We start from the raw sequence: 21,396 nt of genomic DNA, 5'->3' as shown, positions 1-21,396 counted from the left end.
TCGAAGAATGCGAAGTCGACGACTCCGGTCTCGATCTTTCCTTCTTCCTACCTCTCTACTCCTTCTTAGCCTTGGCCATGAAGAGCTTTGTTTCCCTTTCTTTCAAGGCCTTGGGATTCATCCTCCTGCAGCTGGAACAATCTTCCACGTCGTGGTCAGATGAAAGGCACCACAAACAATATTCATGGGGGTCTGTCATTGACATGTGGCCCCCACATTCCCTACAGGGTTTAAAACCCGACTTCCTAGTCGAAGACATGACAATTTTCTCCAATAGTAACACACTACACGACTACAAAGTAGCAGGAGAGTGCTGAAAAAACCATTGCGCGTCGACGGCGCGGAAAAAAGGGAACTGACGAAGTCGCGAGCGGAGCCGATGCATTATGACGTCATCCACGTCGGCGTAGAGAGCTGGGGAAAAAAGTTCTGTGGAATGCTGGCGCAGGGGATATTTACAAGGTGAGGAATCCACTGGCAGATGTATCTATCAGAAAGGGGAGTTTAAGTCTTGCCAGGTGGTTTTAAAAGCCACGTCGAAGTGGCAGTAAAATGCACACACAGATCCTGCAATGGTAGACCTGAGAAAAGTTTAAAAGGTTACTTTGTGGGTGTCACAATCAGTGCGCACGCCCACTAGTAGCATTTAGGTTACACGCCCTGGGTATTTGATATACCACTTTACAAAGGACTTAACAAGTAGACTAAATATGTAAATTGTGTGTACACCAATGTTATCATGTTTAGGGGAGAAACACATGCCATTTAGCACTGATCAGCAGTAGTAAAGTGCTCAGAGTGCTAAAGCCAGAAAAAAGAGTTCAGCAAAAAGAGGAGGAGGAGGGCAAACAAGTTTGAGGGTTACCCTTCAGAGAGGGCCATTTTTCAAAACAACCCCCCTCCAGCCTAAAGCCATGGTAGACTAATCAATACCTTGATGAACTTCCCTGCTTAGGGCAATAGAACCTGGACAATGGAACACTACTGCAGGAATACTTGCCAGTTCTACACCTCTCTGAACCCAGTTGGATCCCTTTACCTATACTCTCTGTGGCCACTGAGCTAACCCATGGGGGATCCTTCTCCTAATCTGTGGACCCCATCTGTGCTGCACCTAACCTTACTTTGCTCACAGATGCATTCCAGTAGGTAGACATTACCACCATGGTCAACAAGTGTTGTTGCCAAATCCACTCCTTGGGTCTGAATTCTGTCCCCAACCCAAGGAAAACTCTGTCCACAGGGACAGCAACCAACAGAGGCCACTGACAGCTGCCAGTGTCAAGAGAAAGGCTCCCAGACCATCCAGGGGTCTCTGCCCTCTGTGGTTTCCCAGAGTGGGGCAGTAGCCCCAGGTGCCTAACATTCTTTCTACACTCCACCTCCCACCAATTCAGGAGTGGTATCCTGAAACTGGTTCTTCAACCCAGGGTCTGTACCCTCAGGCTGAACCAGGAAACCAGGGCAATAGGGCAGAATAAGACCTGCCCATTGGCAGAAGTCACACTACACAATCACACTACACACTTGCCCGGTGTACTGCTCTGGGGAGACTCGCTCTCCCTAACCATTGTTCATCTAGCCCAGTATCCCTCAGAGCAGTGAATGGGCCCCATTCACTTCCACCTGGCGGGAGTGATGAGTCTTACACCCTTAGGGATCATCAGCTCACCCTCTGAGTCAATCTCCCAGCTGAGTGAGATCATGGCTCTGTCTATGATATGCCCCTGGGGACTACTTTCCCCTAAGGCCACAGTGGCCACCCCGGAAGGGTTCCCATCAGGGGGTGGTTTCTTTGGACAGGCAGATTCCCTCCGCTTGTGGCCTAGTCGAGAACAATCGAAGCTGCAGGGTTGGAAATGGGGCACCCTGGGCCACTGCCACCAGAACTGCCCTCCCTCTGCTCAGTAGGGACATGGGAATCTTTTACTTCCTCTTTACCCTGAGACCTTTCTGGGACTCTCTGGCTCTCTCCCTTACTCTGTTGGGAGGAACCTGAACCACCCTGCTTGGGGTCACCCCAGGTACATTTCTAGACCCTCTGGTGCTGACCCAGATGTCCGTCTCCTTAGCAAGCTTCCTGGGGTGAGAAGCTTACTGTCTACCAGGTGTTGGCTCAGCTCTGGAAAACAATAATCAAGCATGAATTACTTTAAAAATAAGTTGTACAGCCCTGATTAATCATCAACTTTGCTGCCCCTCACCCAGCCCTCAGTGCCTTACTAGCACAATCCTAAAACTCCACCCATGTCTGTGTGGAGAGTTTGTGGCTGCTGATGAATCTGAGCCTATACCTCTCAGGGGTCAGTCCAAACTTAGTGATTAAGATGGCCTTCATAGCAGCGTAGCATGTCTAGTCCTCTACCTCTAATGAAAGGAGCGAGTCCGTTCCCACTGTGAGCATATACCTCCATAAAATACCACCCCAGAACTGCTCTGGGACCTTGTGCACTCTCAGAGCCACTTCATAGGCTGCTTACCATTTATCTATGCCATCCCTCACTCCATAACTGGGCACCAGATTCTTGAGTTTCAGGACTCTCCACTCACCAGTTGACCCTGCAAGTAAGCTGCCACTATTACAGTCGCTGGACACTAATTCTAGTGTGCTTATGTCCAGCTCCTTCACTCTGAACTCATGGACCATTTTGTTCTCCTCAAAAGCCAGTTTCAAATTTATAACTCAAACTTGATCTTGATCTTCCTTTCCTCCCTTCTGTCTGCCTGCTCCTTTGGGACAGGTTCTTGGGAAAACACAGCTCTCTGACATGGGAACCACTGCTACTTCCAGCCAGTTGTTGGCCTCCTCAACAGGTAATTCCAAATCCACATAGGCATCCAGAATCAGGCCATCCTCCTCCTCAGGAAGTTCCTGCTCCTCCTCCACTAGGTTACCAACCCCTGCTACCTGGGTCTCCACCCAGGCTCTCAAAGCCTTCTGTAGCTCCTCCCTCTTGGTGAAACCCTTAGTAGACATTTGAAAATCCTTACAAAACTCCTTCAGCTGGGTCAGAGCGTAAGGTTCTCAACTAGCCAGCTCAAAATAAATTACAGCAGGTGCAGGTACTGCTTCTACAGACAGAGACATGGTTTCAGCAGACAACAATCAAAAGGCCAACCAGAGAGAATTTAAAAAGGTTTGAATTGTTCTTAGTATACAGTTGTAGGGAACAAAGAGTTACTATATGGTATTGCACAAACACAAGTTCATTTTATAACCGTGTGTGTAGCTGCCCACGCTTGATATTCTGACACCTGTGTTAGTATTTTATGGACATTTTCACTTTCCACCTTTGACATTCGTTTGATTTTTTCCTTACTTTTCCAATTTGTTCTTTTAATCTTTTATTTTCTTCATCTTCATGTCTTTACACTCTTGCATGATATCATGTGAACATTGCGTGATTTAAATTTCAGGACCTAGTTGCCCCTCGATATCCTTGATATACTCGTTATGTCACTTATTCCAACATGGTGGGTCTATTTTAAACTCATTCGTAGCCTTTATCTGCTTCACCTACCTGGGTCCTTGCACATTTCTGGTTGTACTCGTTTGACGGCCTTTATCTGTTTCTCTTATCCGAGATTGTCGGACAACAGAACTTTCCCGGACTGGTTCTTTCTGATTTTACCTATGTGAGGTACCTGTGATTTCACTTTCTCCTTCATTTTGAAATTTGCGTTAAAGCATGCCTATTGGCGCACAGATGAGAATAACTGTGATTTACTTTTTTGAAATGTTTAGTGAGTTGCTGAGCAGCCATTACATATCAGATGGATTCACTTTTTAATCTCTGTTGAAATTTGCGTTAAAGCATGCCTATTGGCCCACAGATGAGAATCACTGTGATTTACTTTTTTGAAATGTTTATTGCGTTGCTGAGCAGCCATTACATATCAGATGGATTCACATTTTACTCTCTGTTGAAATTTGTGTAAAAGCATGCATATTGGGGCTCATACGAGAATCACTGTGACTTACTTCTTTGGTATGTTTATTGCGTTGGTGAGCAGCCATTACATATCGCATGGATGCAATTTTTACTTTATGCTGAAATTTGCGTTAAAGCATGGCTATTTCGGCACATATGAGAATCACGAGGACTTACTTTTTAAAAATGTTAATCGCATTGGTGAGCAGGCATTACATACCGGATTATTAAAAGCTTCTTTACACCATTGCGTTGCACTGGATTCACATAATTGATAAGGGAATGTATTGAGGTTTTGATGTGTCTTAGGTTTGGGTCTGATCACTGATGCCTACCTAAGTTCTCTTGCACTATTAGTTTTGTTACACTGGCACTTTAAATATGATAATATTATGGGGTAATCAGAATCTGTGCATTAGTGATATTACTTTTTAGGAATTATCCCCTGACGAAGGGCTAAGCATGCAATGCATTGGGTTTAGTCACATATGGATAATTAAAGATCAGAATTATGATGGGTTTTGCTATCTATGAAAATTAAAGATCAGAACTCTGATGTAGTGTGACCTTAAACACTACATATTCTCAGAAAACAAACTCAGATTATTAATAAATACAAAAAGAATTGATTAACTATGAATACATTTGTTAATTTAAGAAACTGAATAATGGGTGTGCCAAGTGTCGATCTTTTGTTCTCTCCAGGAAAACGTATTTCTCTAATAAAGCATTTGTGTAACACAAACGCACACATACACACACATAGTAACAAAATGAAAACACCACAAAAAGCCTCCACACATGTTTAGATATATAGATTATTATATACTGAACAAAACAAGACCAAAACGACAAAATATATATATAAGTTCAAGTCAAGATATGAATTTTAAAAGAATAAGTGTAAAAATAGCGCTTAGAAGCAAACAGTGCTTTAGGGGTTACCTGAGGTCGTGCTGAACCAGAGCAAAGTCAATAGTTCAAGCCGACCGAGATAGAGGGCGGGCCCGGTACAGGAATCATGCAGGCCCAGGGTCCAGAGTACCTTGATCCTGGTCGTAAACACTCACAGTCGAAGGGATGCACTGAGTTCACACAAGTTGATGGAGAAGTATTGGATTCCAAAGACAGGCATCAGAGCCGCAATGCCTTGATTCCGAAGCCGATGCCACCGGGCTTCCCCACGCTTGTTGGAGGAATGCATCGACCGTCCTTCAGTGGTGCCGGCGATACGTGGTCTCAGTGCTGTGTCGATGCTCCAGAATTCTCCATGCTTATTGAAGGGATGTGTCGATCATCCTTCTGTGCTGGCGGGAATGCATTGGTCGATGGGGTGGTTCCGGAGATGCTGCTTGGGCACCAAATGCGATGTGCTGGCTCTACTTCTGCAACAGGGTCAATGCTTCGGTTCTGTTTCCAGCAGACATGAGATGCGTCGATTTCACTGGCGCAAGTATCTGGGTCCACTTCAAGTGAACCAGGCACAGGAGCAGGGAGAGACACTTTGGTTTCCCTGAGTCGCAACAACAGGAGGCAAGCCAACAAGCCCTTGGAGAATACTTGGATGCAAGGCAGAGTACAGCTCGCTTGAGCAGAGTCAGAGAGCAGCAGGCAGCGGGGCCATACAAGAGAAAAATATGCTTTCCAGGTCAGCAATCCAGCAGAGTGTCAGTCCTGGAGACCTGGCTCCAGACTTTCTGGGGGTGGGATTAGGTCTATTCAGATCTGAGTGTCAGCCCCTCACTCCCTTCCTGCCCAGGAAGAGACATCAGAATGCAGATGAGTACTCAGACACACCTAACCTTTCTGTGTTTGTGGCTGTCTACAGGTAATGTACAAAGTGTAGCTGTCACCCATCCGAGAAGTGTATTGGAGACAGGCTGCAGGCACACAGAGCATTAAGAGCAGAGAAATGCCCACTTTCTAAAAGTGACATTTCTAAACCAGTAATGTTAAATCCAATGCTACCAGTAGAGATTATTTATCATTACCAATCCAGAGATATAAAACATGATGCAGCTACTCCTTCTAATCAGGAATTACAGTTTAAAAGTGTCTGAAGGAAATCTGAATGCTAACCTATGAGAGGAGTAGGCCTCATAGTAGTGAAAAATTATTTTGAGTGTTTGTCACTACTAAGACATAAAACTTAACAGTACATGTCCTACCGTCTACTTACACAGCACCTACCTATGGGCTACCCAGGGCCTACCTTAGGGCTGACATATGTGTTGTAATAGGGTAGTTTAAGGCTTGGCAAGTAGTTTTAAAAGCCAAGTCAAACTGGCAGTACACTGCATGCACAGACCCTGCAATGGTAGACCTGAGACAGGTTTGAAAGGCTACTTTTGTGGGTGATGCAATCAGTGCTGCAAGCCCACTACTAGCATTTAGGTTACAGGCCTAGGGTCTATGGTATAACATTTTACAAGGGACTTACAAGTAAACTAAATATGTGAATTATGTATAAACCAATGGTGCCATTTTTAGGAGAAAAGCACATGCACTTTATCACTGGTCAGAAGTGGTGAAAAGCTAAGAGTCCTGAGGACAACAAAAAGAGTTCAGCAAAAAGAGGAGGAAGAAGGAAAACATGTTTGAGGGTGACCCTTCAGAGAGGGACATTTTCCAACAGTCCATCACAAGAGATTTGTCACACTTCAAGCACCTACCTTGATGTTTGTTGGCTCCAGATGTCAGAAGCGAGATCTGCCCACCTGAAAGTCCGGATAGCTGACCTCTTAGGCCTATCTTTGCATCCCTGGTGCCTGAGGCAGGCCCGCTCCTCTACTTCATCACCTTCAAAAGACTGGGTCTGGGAGACTGTCGCAAGCACCTTGATGACTCATTGAGGAACCATGATGTATATTTGTACTTTTGATTTAACAGAGGGGGAGATGTAGTATCTTATAGAAATGCATAGTGAAACCCTTCTGGTCTCTGATGGATTCTGTAGAAGAATGACATAATCGTTGGCGTCCGTCATTTGCATGCTACCAGGCTGGGGAGGACGCTACACCTGGGTATTTAGACTCCAGTCGCGCACCAGTGAAATCAGAAAACCTAGTGAGCCCAGACTGTACTGGGGGAGAATGAGGAAGAGCTCACACTGCTGTAAACACATTGCCTAGACACATTGCCCCCAACCTCAATTATGTCTGGCATTATTAGAAGTATGTCAATGCCTGTGTTCCTGGCATACAATAGTTTGTTACATGGATATAGACAGACAACAGTAGCAGTGCTACTCCCTTTGTCTAGCAGTAAACAGTTCGAACCTAGAATAAATATGAGAGTCAAAAGCAGACACTTTAGTGTTCTGCATCTTCAGCCTCAGCCACTGAGTTAATGTCCTATTTATTAGTATCCTGGCCTCAGGGAGGCATAGAGAAAAATGTGGGCCACGGGTTGCCACCTTTCTAAGAAAAAGATGCTGGCTGTTTGTGTGATATTTTGAGATTCTGGAAAAGCTAAGAGATAGGACCTAAGTATGTTTTTTATTTTCTGAATTCTTTTTTAATCAAGCCTTGAATAGAAATAACAATTACTAATGACTATGCCATTCTATTAGAACCATGTGGGTGATAAAATACGGATCTGGCGCTCAATTGATTATTTCACACAATATCTGTCACAATACTATTATGGTTGTGGTGCTCAGAAAGGTGGGGAGATTCACCCCACTCCCCAATACCGTGATAAAAAAATCACTTTTAATACAATAATCTACCCTCAAGCACAACTAGCATAATGTGTTTACAGTACACAAAGATATGTTCAGGATCACAATCTGTATTCCAAAATGTTCTTTAATCATCTGGCCTTTCGGTCCCTTCTTTCTTTTTAGCCACAAAGCTAACACGTGTTTCATCATAATTGGGGCGTACCCCATGACTTCCTCAGGACTAAACAATAGAAAAAGATCTTGATTGTAATTTTACAGATTACTATATCACCATTTTACAACCTTGAATCTGTGACATTGGTGTCAGTATACACTTTCATTAGTGTCCCTTTCCGTGACATATCTGTGCAAACCCTTGCACAATATATTTTCTTAAAAAGTTTCTTCAAGAAATTTCTATCTCCATCATTATAGTATATAAATCAACATAGCTTTTCAGGCAATCAGGTGTACTATTGACACCTCAAGAACTGTGTACCGCCATCCTGAGATCCTCCAAAAGGTGACCATCCTAATTCCTGTCTCCTTTGTCATCGCACCCTAGTGTCTAACCACATCAACGCTAACACTAGTTATTACAATCCTTTAATCAAAATACCTATATATTTAAACAAATATCTGTTTTTGAAATAAAGAACAGACACATTTTAAGTCACTACATTTTAGAATTAAATTAATTTCATTGGCAGAACACACGATAAGACAGTACAATGCATCGTTGCCTACAACCGAACAGGCCAGCTACGTAGAGAACTAGAAGGCGGGAGAATGGGTTAATTACACAGCATGCCACCTACAACCCAATATGGGCCGGCCGCGTCTGAAATGGGAAGACACTGATTGATCAAAGCCTCGTATGACACAATATTATAGGAGGGCTGCTGCGTGCAGAGTATGCCAGTTCCCTGAAGAACCAAAAGTTCGTTATCGCAAATCGGTGGCGTTAGTGGCTGCCTTTTCCAGGACAAAATAGGAGCCAAGTAAAGTAAAACAGCAACAGGTTCTAACCCAAAGGGATCAACAAGTCACTACATTTTACCAGAAGAAATCATAGCCAAAATCTCTAATAGTTTTCCAAGATAATTGCATACCTCAATGCCGGGTATACTTCTATCCCGGTTAAAATCGAAATTGCACTCCTTTCAGTTGTACCTGCAGTTATGTGAAGTAGCCATCAGAAACTTATAGTTATCATAATGTCCTGGGGTAAAATCTAAATTGTGACATCCTGCACTCAACACTCTATATCTTCAAGTACCCATTAATCCAAGTGTTGTTTAGCAATCACACTGTCTTATACTGGAAAGGTTTCCTGTATCCAGAGAGCCACATCCTATTAATCATGTTAGAAAATAATAATATGTCAACATGCCAAAACTTATATAGGGTAAGTCATCCACATCCATTGTATCATGTAAACACCCCATCTGCTCACCAGTTCTACACTGTTCCCACGTATCTATCAAACGAGTGAGTGTGCTCGAAAACAGGCATTCTGCCCGGGCACTATTTATGGTAATATGAAACACGGACTAACAATGCCTGGTATTGCTGACGGTAGTAATAAATGTGAAATTCTCCCCTTGCCTGGAATATCCAAGATTGACACTCAAAACACAAAAATGATCCAATTCACCCACATATACATATGTCAATAGTAGGGTATTCCAAGTAAATAACCAACATATAAATCTCCTACAAAACCTCAACATCCTGGATTCCTGCTGTATGGAAATAGTCTCACGCTGTGGTCTATCTCACCCAAAATGACCGCCATGTTTAATGGTCTATCGGAATTCCATCATCACAATATTTAAGCCACGTTACCAAAATAAATCCTCTAATCTTTGCGATAGAAGATGAAATCACTGCGTTACATTTAGTCAATGATCAATAAATGTATTCCACTTGATACAGTACATACTTAAGGGTGGATCGTCCAAGATACCCATGCTTACTCACCCTTCCCAAGATACCCAGGGATCTTCCCTTTCCACCGGGGAGACCAATAGTTTCAGGTATAGGCGACCCGACAGAGACTTTCGGAATTCGTGGACATATTCCTGCAACCTTTTGTGTCCAATCTTTCATCCTTTATAAAAGATACGAAACACATTTTGAGTTTACTAACTGACATCACGTGGGAACCAGGTATGATATTAGTAACATTGAATGTATCAGACTTGTATACCAGTATAAAATATGAAACAGGAATTAGAGGATAATGGGTACCAGATCGGCCAGTTTATGGGAACATGTGGAAATGTTGATAGGCATGACCAAGTTGATTTTGAATAACAATATTTTTCTTTTCAAAAATGATTAGTATAGAAAGACACAGGGCATGGCCATGGGCTCCAGTTTTTTTCCTTCCTATTCAAACCTCTTTATGGGGTGGCTAGAGGAGGAGTGGGTCGGGGCCCAAAGTGGACACCATGGACTGATTAAATTTTATATTGGGCGACTGCATTATGATTTGGTCGGGCACAGTAGAGAAACTTCATTAATTCTGTGACCATCTTAATAGGAGCGAGACAAACATTAGATTCACGCGCCAACACAGTAGTGACAGAATTGTATTCTTGGATGTGGAACTCTATATTCAAGTTAACGTAATACATAGCAGGTTACACCATAAACCTACTTCGTGCAACTCAATTTTGCATGCATTTCCATGGGCACCCGAAGCATCAAATTAGAGCTACATCATATGGGGAGATAATGCGTGCAAGACGCAACTATAGTCACTAACTGGAGTTTCAGAAGTGTATACAGGATATGGCTAACTGGTTCACGAAAAGAGGCTATGACACACCTAATATAGTAAGAGCCAGAAATAAGATTTCCAAAATAAAGAGACAGGCTACCCAGAGAGAGGGGATACCGAAAAAAGATATAACAGACAGTGTTTGCCTAATTACTGACTACACAGGAATGTCAAATGTTTTATTATGCAGCATGCAAAAACATTTGCACATCTTACCTGCTGACAAAACATTAGAGGAGTTTACCTCTTTGATACTGGACATCACATTCCAGATGGTTAGATACTTGAGGGCTTTACTGAGCCCCAGTTATCCTATATTTGGTTCAAAGTATAACTGTATAAAGGAACACACATTGGGTTTTCACAAATGTGGACAATACGGCATGTGTAAATGGGCATGTGCCAGGAAAAATAATTTTGGCGTGAGCACAAATAGAAACTTTGTGATACTCTCTAAAGAAATACTCTATAGCGGTTCATGTAGCTGAATGTGGGGCGCAAAGTACACATAGAATTTTCAGTTTATGGTATTGATCAGGTACCCAGAGATCCCTGGGGAGGCAACAGGGAACTTGCCTTAAGAAAGAGGTAGGCAATGTGGATTATGGGTTTGAAAACAGTAGAACAAGGCCCCAACATAGATCACAAATTACAATACTTTTTGGGTGAGTGAAATGATAGATACTGATATATATTCAGCTCTAAAGAGCGTCATTTATATGATGAAGATACCTATGAGGATGTATGAATTATACTTGACTTGTCAAATGAGTTAAAGTACTGCCACTTTTATGCAAAACATGATTTTAGCAATGTGTACAACAGAAACATTTAAAAATGTTTAGAGACACTTTGTACTGATGGGTGATATGTATAACTGTGATGTGCTGACACTACTTATACCTATGGGATAATTATCTTAATATATAGAGCATGTTTGGCGTTGTCCTTCACAATGGGGGAATTTATCAACAGAATAGTGCATCATTACTAAAGTAAATCAACATCATGTTACACTGATATGAAATCTATTTGTAAAATCTGGTGATCCTGATAAGTAGTCTTTATGTTTCTAGAACAGCGTAATTAAGTGATGTAGAGGAATGAAGTACAGGGAATACAATGTAAATAATAGAAAAACATTGTTTATTATATGCAGGTTTAATGGTATATGGTGACAACCAGTGAGATTGGCACTTTAATCAATGACATGTGGAATACATTGATTGATCTCAGACTAAATGTGAAAATCCATGTTGAGACAGACGGTAATGCAAAGTGGCACACACCCCATTGACGCAGTGATTTAATCGCAAAGATTAGAGGGTCTATTTTGGAAACTTGGCTTAAATATTGTGATGATGGAATAACAAAAGACCATTAAACATGACGGTCGCTGTGGCTGACACAGACCACAACGTGAGACCATTTTCATACAGCATGAATCCGGGATGTTGAAATTTTGTAGATTATTTATATGTTGGTTATTTACTTGGAATACCCTACCATTGACATGTGTATCTATGCGAATTGGATTATTTTCAAATTTTGAGTGTCAATCGCGGATATTCCAGGCAAGGGGAGATTTTCCAATATGGTAGCTGTTCGGCAATACTGGGCATTGCGGGTTTATTTGTTAGTCCCTTTTTGTTTATTGCCATAAATAGTGATGCTGCCAATGATACCCGAGCAGAACGCCAGTTTTCGAGCGTACTCGCTTGTACGATAGATACATGGGAACAGTGCAGAACTAGTGAGTGGATGGGGTGTTTGTGTGGTACATTAGACGGGAATGACTAACCCTAAACAAGTTTTGGTATGTTGATACATTATTATTTTTCTAACATGATTAATAGGATGTGGATCTCTGGATATAGGAGACCTTTCCGGTATAAGACGGTGTGATTGCTAAACAGCACTTGGATTAATGGACACTTGAAAATTTGTCGCAATTTAGATTTTACCCAAGGGCATGATGATAACTATAAGCTTCTCATGGCTACTTTACATAATTGCAGGTATAACTGAAAGGAGTGTAATATTGATTTTATCCTGGAGGAAGTATAACAGGCATTGAGGTTTTGGCTTTCTTTTCTTCTGGTAATGGGTCTCTTTTACGTTTCGGACACAAATATTTGTTGACATATATAAGTATTTTGGTTAACGGACTATAATAACTGGTTTTAGTGTTAATGTGATTAGACACTAAGGTGTGATGACACAGGGGACCGGTATAAGGTTGCTCACCTTTTGGTGGATATCATGGATGGTGGTACACAGCTCTTGAGGTGTCAATAGTACCCCTGGTTTCATACTAAGGTATATTGTGCATGGGTTTCCAAATATATGTCACAGAAAGGGACATTAAGGAAAGTGTATACTGAGACCAATGTCACCGATTCAAGGGTGTTAAGTGGTGATATAGGAATTTGTAAAATTACAATCAAGATCTTTTTCTATGTTTTAGCCCTGAGGAAGTCGTGAGGTATGCCCCAAGCAGAGGCAACATTTTCCCAGAACGCAACGATGCTCACAGCATCCCAGCACGAAATACAGAAAAAAGCTTTTGGTATGAGTAGAAAATTCTAGTCAAGGGTCAGGTAGAACATTCACATTCAATAAAGAAAAATATATTAAGGTCTTATCTGGTTAGGAAATCAGACAACATGAGCAAACGTCGCAATCAATACATTACTCAAGAGCTTTAAACTGAAACTGAGAACTGAAACTTGGAGTTCATTACTGACTACTGTATAGTAAAAGGTTTACATGCAGAGTTATTTCTGGGACGTTGACAATAACAGTCACAGGGGTGCCATTCTGGGCCGTTCTATGCAAATGTTACCAGTTATTCAATGGTACATCTCTTGTTTTTATGTCAATACATAGTATTATTAATTCACTGAATATTCCATTCAATTGAAACGTGCATCTTATCCTCACCCTTGTCTGCTAGTACGCCTTTGACACTTGGTCTGTATCCACAGTGACCACCATGCCTTTTCCTTTTCTTCATGCTTCTCATGACGGGAAGAAAACACTTCATCAGAGAGGTCTTCAAGCTACAAAAATAAACAGAAAGTTGCAGTTGTTAGGAGAACAGCTTCTAAAACAAATAAAATATTCCACAAAAAGAAAAACAGGAAGGTGCATATATTTGAATAAAGATATTACCAAGGAACGTATTGCTTATCAGTAAATCTGAGTCCCAAAGCTGCATTACAGTAGTACGGGAAGTACCTGAAAATAACGGAACGCGTACTTTCCTTTACAAAGTTTTCAACATTCAACAGTAACCAAATGCCCAACAGGTTTTCCTCTCAGTTCAAAATACCAACATCCATATATAATGAGCAATGTCCCTGTGTTATGTGTCTGAGGTAGGCCCACATAGAATCGATTCTATCTTCTGTAATGGACACATTTTCATAAGTTGCCTTCCCTTTACACAATAATCTTTTACACACATTTACGTGCTTGACAATTTTTTTTTTTGTTAATCTTTATTTTTTATTTTTGTTACTGAAAAACAAAACATACAGTTGGGAAAAGGAGTCGCTAATGCATGAGGTATGTCTAATTGCGGGGAGCAAGTTACATCATTGGGCAGTAAATATTGCAGCTGACTCGTCAACGAGAGACACCGAGTCACATCAACATCACAGACATGTAAATACATAGGTCAAATCCTGTACAATCTTAACCATCAGGTATAGGCTAGGTAACACAGTTACTAATGACTTGGTTCTGTCCTGCCGTGCGAAAGATCTAAGGTTGCCCCATCTGCGTCTAGATCCAGCTTGTAATATTTCATCCATGGTGTCCAAAATTTTCGGAATTTATGCCGGCAGCCCCTCGCTTTGTAAATCACCTTCTCTGCAACCAAATAGAGAAGTTGTTGAGCCCCCTCAATACTTAGCTATGTCTCTTTTGGCCACTACTAACCCAAGATTGGCCAGCAAGAGCCTGTGTCGCGGCAGGTCAATGTCTGTGGGGATACCTAGGAGCAGGAATTTCGCATCTGGCCCTAGTTGGGCTCCCAATATTTTGCTCAATTCTCCCAGGATCGTGTGCCAGTAGGTTTGAATGTGTCTGCACACCCAGAGGGTGTGAATGTACGTGCCGTGCTCCACACGGCATCTGAGACATGTTGGGTCCTCCACTCTCCCCATCTTGTGTAAACGTGCCCTGTCAAAGTAGCTTCTGTGAAGGATCTTATATTGTAAGAGACGCAGTCTTAGTTTGATTGCTACTTCGCGCGGGTACATGAGGGCCGCCTCCCAATCTATATCTTCCAGTGGGCCAGTGGTGAGTTCCCATTTGGTACGTAGTGGACCAAGGTTGTCGGGCATGTTGATGATTTGTGTCTTGTACGTCAGGGATATCGGCTGGGTCGGGATCTCTTCCGGTAGGAGTCTAGCTTCTAAGGGGGCATTTTCTGGTAGTGTCACACCGTCCAGCCCTCCAGCTTGCCATGCGTGTTTAAGTCTAAGATATATATAGGCTTGGGAGCTATGAAGTTGATATTTAGAATGAAGGGAAGAAAAGGAGGCCAAAGAGCCCCCCTCCAACAGGTCTCCTATTTTAGAGATGGTGTGCGTGACAATATTGGATTAGATTCTGCTCCACCTAATATTCTCATGATTCCTTGAACATCACATACAAGATCTCGACATACATTGTGCAAATGTTGTTCTATTTTTCATCCACGGGCGGCATGGCTATTTAAAGACAAAAACAATGCTGGCCTGCACAGAACTTGTAAGGGTGCTTTAGTTGCATGGATTATTCTCATGCACAGAACTATGCGCAGGAAACCAGGACCTCAGTGTATTGTTGTGTACCAAAAAAGCCACCTCAGTGCCTAGAACCCCAATCTGACTAGCAATAGTGTCTCATTCATTCTCCGTACTACAGCGAAGCCACCAATGATTAGACAATCTAGAACATGCAACTTAGTAAACTCTCAGGAATAGTGGGAAACAAGAACACTCTTTCGTTCACACTCATACTTGTACACAACGTGAGTAATCAGAGACACTGTATAGTTTAAAATGTTTATTTTTAACTAACGTGCTCTAAGGTGCAGTACTCTAGCCAATACAAGCAGCATAATGCATAAGAACAATATAATCCGCATTGCTACAATTCCATAAAGCACAAAAGGGAAAATCATATTATAATGACAGTGGAAACAGGACTGAAGCGCCTTTTACCACCCTCCCCATGCTCATGAGCTAGTTTAGAATAATTATAGAAGACCTCTGGGCTTTGTCAGCGAGACCCCATACCTACGAGATCTGATACAATGAATTACATCCCAGGATCAGCACAGCTCTTCTATGTTGGAAAGGTTTTCTCCAAGTGCCTTCTCATGCATGTAATGCCATATTAAAAAGCACTCGAGTTTCAGTGGGCCGCTGTGCTTCATGTTATGTCTGTGTGCGTGGGACTGACCAAAGTGAATCAACAGCATACATTGTTATTCAACCTTGAACACGATGTGCAGACAGAGAGCATGGTGCCCAGCTAGATATGTGAAAGGTAGACAGTTCTCATGTGAAGCAGCGCCGGCAAAGTATTTTACGAGAACAGAGCCGTGTGGTGTCGTGTGCAAAAGCGGCAGAATGGCAGCCAAGCATATACTACTTATGCTAACTTAGCAACTTCTGCATTTAACCCCATTTCCTCACTACACTTTTCTTTATAAATAAACAAGCATTTCTGGGTTTAGGTAGAGGAACGCTCCGCTGATATTGGTGAGGACTCTAAATGCTGATGATTCAGCCCAGCAGTTTGGTGACTGCTTCTTGCGAGGGTGTCAAGCTTGTGACCAAGATAGAGACTTACATACTTTCCCATCAGGTAACCGGGGTTGGATCATCCAGTATGGGGATTCTTGGCTACACACACACACACACACACATTCGCCTAGACACTTAGGTAAGGGAATGCATAGTAGGAGTACAACCAATTTTCTATTTTATACCTCCATATATACATTGTTTTACCACCATGGTGGAGATTTTTATCCTGTTCACCATTCTGGTGCTTTTAGTAACTTTTATTAGCTTCTGTCTATTGATCATTGTAGCACATATATTTTATACAAGAATCATGCTGGTTCAAAATATTGAAATGTCACTCTTTTTATTTCTGATATATTTCTCTGAGAGTACTAGAGCATGAGTGACTGAGCGAAAGGGTTCTAGATCTGTTACCACACTTCCTGGGGGACCAGGGTTGTCATGTTCAGTAGTCGCTAGAAGTAATTTGCTGCCCTTCTAGGTTTAGAAGGGCTTATGGTGGCACTTTGAGCTACATATCCTGAGGGAGTGCATAAAATCAGTCTGGCACCATTCCAACGTTTATGCTGTCCATAAACGCGCAGTTCGTAAAGTAAGGTGGAAACTACATAACACCTGCGGACCCATAGCTGGAAGCACGAATAAGATAACTACCTCCTGTCATAATCACTCTCCAGAATGAATAGTAACTCATCTATAACCCTAATTGGTAGGGATCCCTGGTTGCCGGCAGAAAAAGAGTGAAATACCGCAGCTACTCATATGGCCAACAGGACATAAATTCCAAGGAAAAATCTTGATTTCTACATGTTGCCTTATGGGGAACACTCATGTAGTGGGTGATTGGTCCAGACAAACAAGTGAGGTACCATTTGTGAGAAGTGTGGAAATGCTGGTGGGTAGACTTTTGTGGATCGCGGCAGATCCCAGAACTTTCCTTGTCAGAAATGTGAGAAAAATCTGTAATTTTAGTCAAGTTCAACATCACTTTGCCTTTCATATCCACATAGATATTCTTTTTTAGACATTAAAATAGCATTTCCCATGCAGGCCGTCCATCCCTCTGTTCCCAGGTCTGTTAAAGTCTACTGTGGACCCATTTTAAGCTACTGGATTTGTACAGAACGTTCCACTTGTATACAAAAAAATAAAGGCCTCCTGTGCAAGATCCGTCATTGCTCCGGTAAGATCCTTTACCAGATTCTGTAATAGTACCTCCTACAAAGAAGAGCGATGCTAATGCACCTTTTTCCACAGTTACTCATGACAAAAAAAGAAAATGGCTAGACTGTGTGGCCAAGATAGTCTGCAGCATTTCCGTGACAGTGATACCACCCTGTTGGGCAATTATGGTTATGATAATGCTCACAGCGCTTTGCAGAAGAAATACTGCTTGACTAGACTGGATGACTTCACTAAGAAACCCCATGAAGGCTTGATGGTCTTGAATCAGATTGCAATGTCTGCTTCTGACACAATGAATACAGCTGCCCTTGGCTTTTGTCACAGTTCTTCGTGACTCCATCTCACAGGCCTCAGAGGCACAACAGGGAATTTACAGTTCTCAGGCAATAGTCTGTTTCTTTCTCATGGCGACGAACAAATGCAAGCCAAGTGGAAGGAGATTGAACGCTAAGAGCATTTGGACTGGAAACGGAACATGGCTACAAATCTTATAACTGAACCAATTTCTGACCTGATCTAATCCTGAATCTAATCTTCAGATCTGTCAGTGACCTCAGGTGCAGCAGAATAAGCAGCAGCAGCAGCAATACCAGCAGAGGCCTTCTTCATGAGGAAAAGATGGTCATCAACCTTCAGCAAACAGAGGGACGCTCCCATCCCCACCCCAAAGAAGAAAAACAGTGACTCCTCTCTTCCCACTCTTCCGTTACCTACTTCTGTTACCCACTGGAATAAGGCGAAGCATCTCAAATCACTTAAAAGAGAGACTAAAGATCTCAAGAAACAGATGGGTGCTGAATATTGTGCAAAACTGCTATTCTCTCAGGTTTATACCCCCTCTATTAGCCATACCTCCAAAGAAATAAGGACAGCTCTCTCTCAGACAAATCCAGCCTTGAGGTTAATGTAATTCCTTGGAAACTGCCTTCAGAAAGAATTCCTCCTTCCAAATACAGAAAATCTATTTATTCCAGTTACTCTCTGGTGTAAAAAAGGGACTCAAAAACAAGCTCAGACTCATCCTCAGTCTCAAGTTGGTGAACAAATGGATATGGAAATAGAAATTCAGTAAGTTAGATCTTCATCATGTCTACTCTCAGCTTCACTGTGGAGATTGGTAGTTAGACCTCTTCAAGAATCAGGCAACAAGAAATGCCCAGGCTTCACATCCAGGTAATACCAACTAGGGGCAAAAGGGAATACCCTATGCATCGACTGGTCATGTAGGTTTTGCATCCTTTTCCTCCAGTTCCACAAATTCCATTACCAAGGTGACATACTTGTATGCCAAGATGGTCTCACTAGCACAGAAGCAGACTGGTGGCATACAACCTCATTTACGTGTCAGAGCTCCAACATAGGAGGTTGGAGTACAGACCAGATGTCCTTCAGAAGCTCGGACCAGATTCTACATCCTAGCTTACCGTTGTTGAATTTGACAACTCATTTAGTATCATCCCTTGGATCTACCTCTGGACTGCATGGAAATCTTAAGGGAAGCTAAGCGTTCATGTCCATATCATGAACCATACACATTTTACATAATATCTAAGGGCCTGATTTAAAGTATGGCTGATGGAGAAGTGTCCGTCGGGATGACGGAGGACATTACCTCAGCCATCCCGAAGATATTCCTCCCACCAAAATTAGAGATGACCACCAGCCCTGCAGTCACCTCTTTACATTGAAAGGAGCCATCATCACATCAGTTCCTTTTACAAACTCCTCTCACTTTGCACTCATACAAAGAAAAGTAAAGGGAATTAGAGGACAATCTTGCTGGGGTACAATGATTGTGAAAGGAAAGGCTGTAGAAGATGTTATTTGTTTGTAACACACAACAAAATGTATACCTGTAAATGAAATATACATTATTCAGCAGCTAGGAAAATAAAAACAATGGACTTTATGTTATAATTCTGTAGTGTGATATAAGCATAACATTTTCATAGGATCAATACACATGAAGACACTTTACTTGGTGATGCACACATGATAAATATTCACAGCAACCTTATTTCTATCATTTGTGTGCAATAGAGTTTTATCAGTAGAACTATGACTGTGCACATTTAGTGGCTATTTCAATGGAAAATGTAACAGCTGTAAATGACTGTGATACCACCACAACAATTTAGTTACATTAAAAAACCACCTCTCTCATGTCAAAAAGGCAGGTGGTCTGTGAAAGCTTGTCATTTTAAAAATTGGGTCGTTGTCCTAAAAGGTTTGGGTAGCTGCATACTAAATAATAGATGTTAGGAGGGTATTGGAGGTTTATTAGGACAAAACCAAAGGTGTGAGGAAAACCAAGCACTGATTTAACTATAGGCTCCTTCGATGGTCTTTTTGCTGTGCTCTTGCCAAACACATTTCATCTAATGGAAAACATCGCCTGATCCAATATAAATACTTAAAAAGGGCATACTATATACCTGTTAGTATGGTAAGGCATGGCATGTCATCAGACTCTACTTGCCGCAGATGTGCTGCTCCTTCTGCAGATGTTTTTTCATCTTGCCTGGCTATGCTCTGCCGTTGTGGCCTTTTAGGCTCAAGTGAGGCGGGCCCTGCACCTCATGCTTAACAATGTAACACCCATAACTCCTTTGGTCCTTTCACTGGTTGGTGTGATGGATGCTCAAAACACTATAGGAAGCTTTTTGGCGATGCCTTCCCTCTGGTCGGAAATGGGTGGTGTTAACATGGGGGAGGGGTACGGGCTAACCTAGCTATAAGTGTAGGTTGAAGGACATGAATATTTGTAGTGACCTGGCTGAGCTATATGCTAATTGTCCCACCCTCCTCAAGACCAAGAGATTTGGGTGGCCCTCTCCGAGATTATGTAATGAGCCTTGATCAGTCTGAGACCCTGCTATAAAGTAATGTATTTCAGAAGTAATGACGGCGAGGAACTAGAGTCTTTTTACTACGTTTTAATGTGTCTGTTGTGATGTTTATGCATAAATGGCGATAATTAATGTTGGGGGGAGGGAGCAGGCAGGCTGTTTTTTTATTGATATTTTGAGGATACTTTTCTTTGGCTAGCATCATCACAAGGTTTTATGTGCTTTTCTCTTAACAAATACAGGCACATTTGTAAAAAAAAAAAATAATTACAGTGTTTGCACTTTTCTAAATGGTAGCCGATGTTTTCTATTTTTGTGGTTTCTAACTGCTTTCAGTTTACGGTGAAAATAAGTTTGAAATCCAGTGGTGAACCTGGAAAGCTATACATTTGCGATAAGTAAACAAAATTCAGATTTAGAAAGGGGTCATTTCTGTAGACTGCCTATGATTTTCTAGGAGAAACCAATTGTCAAAATAAAAAAATAACTAAAAAACTAGAAATTGGTGACAACGTTTTCATCACTAATTTGTGCCCATGTCATGGCCAATTTACAAATGCAATATACAGTTATGTACATGAGGCCCTTCTGGTGACAGGGTTACAGAGTGTTTGTTAGTTGTTCAAAAACACGTGACTCCCAGAGCCAACAACTGAGCTGCAGCTTATAGGGATATTTCAAAGAGTACAGACCATGTATCAATCCATATGGTAAATACTAATGAGTGAAAAATGGATATGAAGGAGAAAACATATGCATTTTGAAATGAGCCCAAATCTTTGGGCCCGATTCACAGAACTAACTTAAGACACAATCCTAAACTTACTACCATTTTGGTATTCACAGAAGGCACTTACTCATTTTGGTATTCACAGAAGGCACTTACTCATTTCGGTATTCACAGAAGTTAGGAGTCCTAACTTTAGGACTCCTAAATGCCTTCTGTGAATACCGAAAGTCTTAAAATTAGGATTTTTCTCAGTTTAGTAGTAGTACAGTTAGGACTCCTAACTTTAGGACTCCTAAATGCCTTCTGTGAATACCGAAAGTCTTAAAATTAGGATTTTTCTCAATTTAGTAGTAGTAAAGTTAGGACTCCTAACTTTAGGACTCCTAAATCCCTTCTGTGAATACCGAAAGCCTTAAAATTAGGATTTTTCTCAATTTAGTA

At 41.7% G+C, this 21,396-nt stretch overlaps 1 protein-coding gene across 1 annotated transcript in view; it reads right to left on the bottom strand.

The window, feature by feature from the left end:
• The window catches only part of KANSL1L (KAT8 regulatory NSL complex subunit 1 like), a 3,005,708-nt gene that overhangs the window by 836,065 nt on the left and 2,148,247 nt on the right, over positions 1 to 21,396 (bottom strand). The window contains exon 12 of the mRNA XM_085647079.1: positions 13,328 to 13,446. Within this exon, the coding sequence (XP_085503205.1) occupies positions 13,328 to 13,446 (119 nt within the window). The remainder of the gene's footprint in view (positions 1 to 13,327; positions 13,447 to 21,396) is intronic.

The sequence above is a fragment of the Triturus cristatus genome, chromosome 3_2, assembly GCF_964204655.1.
Source record: "Triturus cristatus chromosome 3_2, aTriCri1.1, whole genome shotgun sequence".
NCBI lineage: Eukaryota > Metazoa > Chordata > Amphibia > Caudata > Salamandridae > Triturus > Triturus cristatus.
Note: the sequence above shows the minus strand (reverse complement) of the source record. Positions and strands in the feature narration are given on the sequence as shown.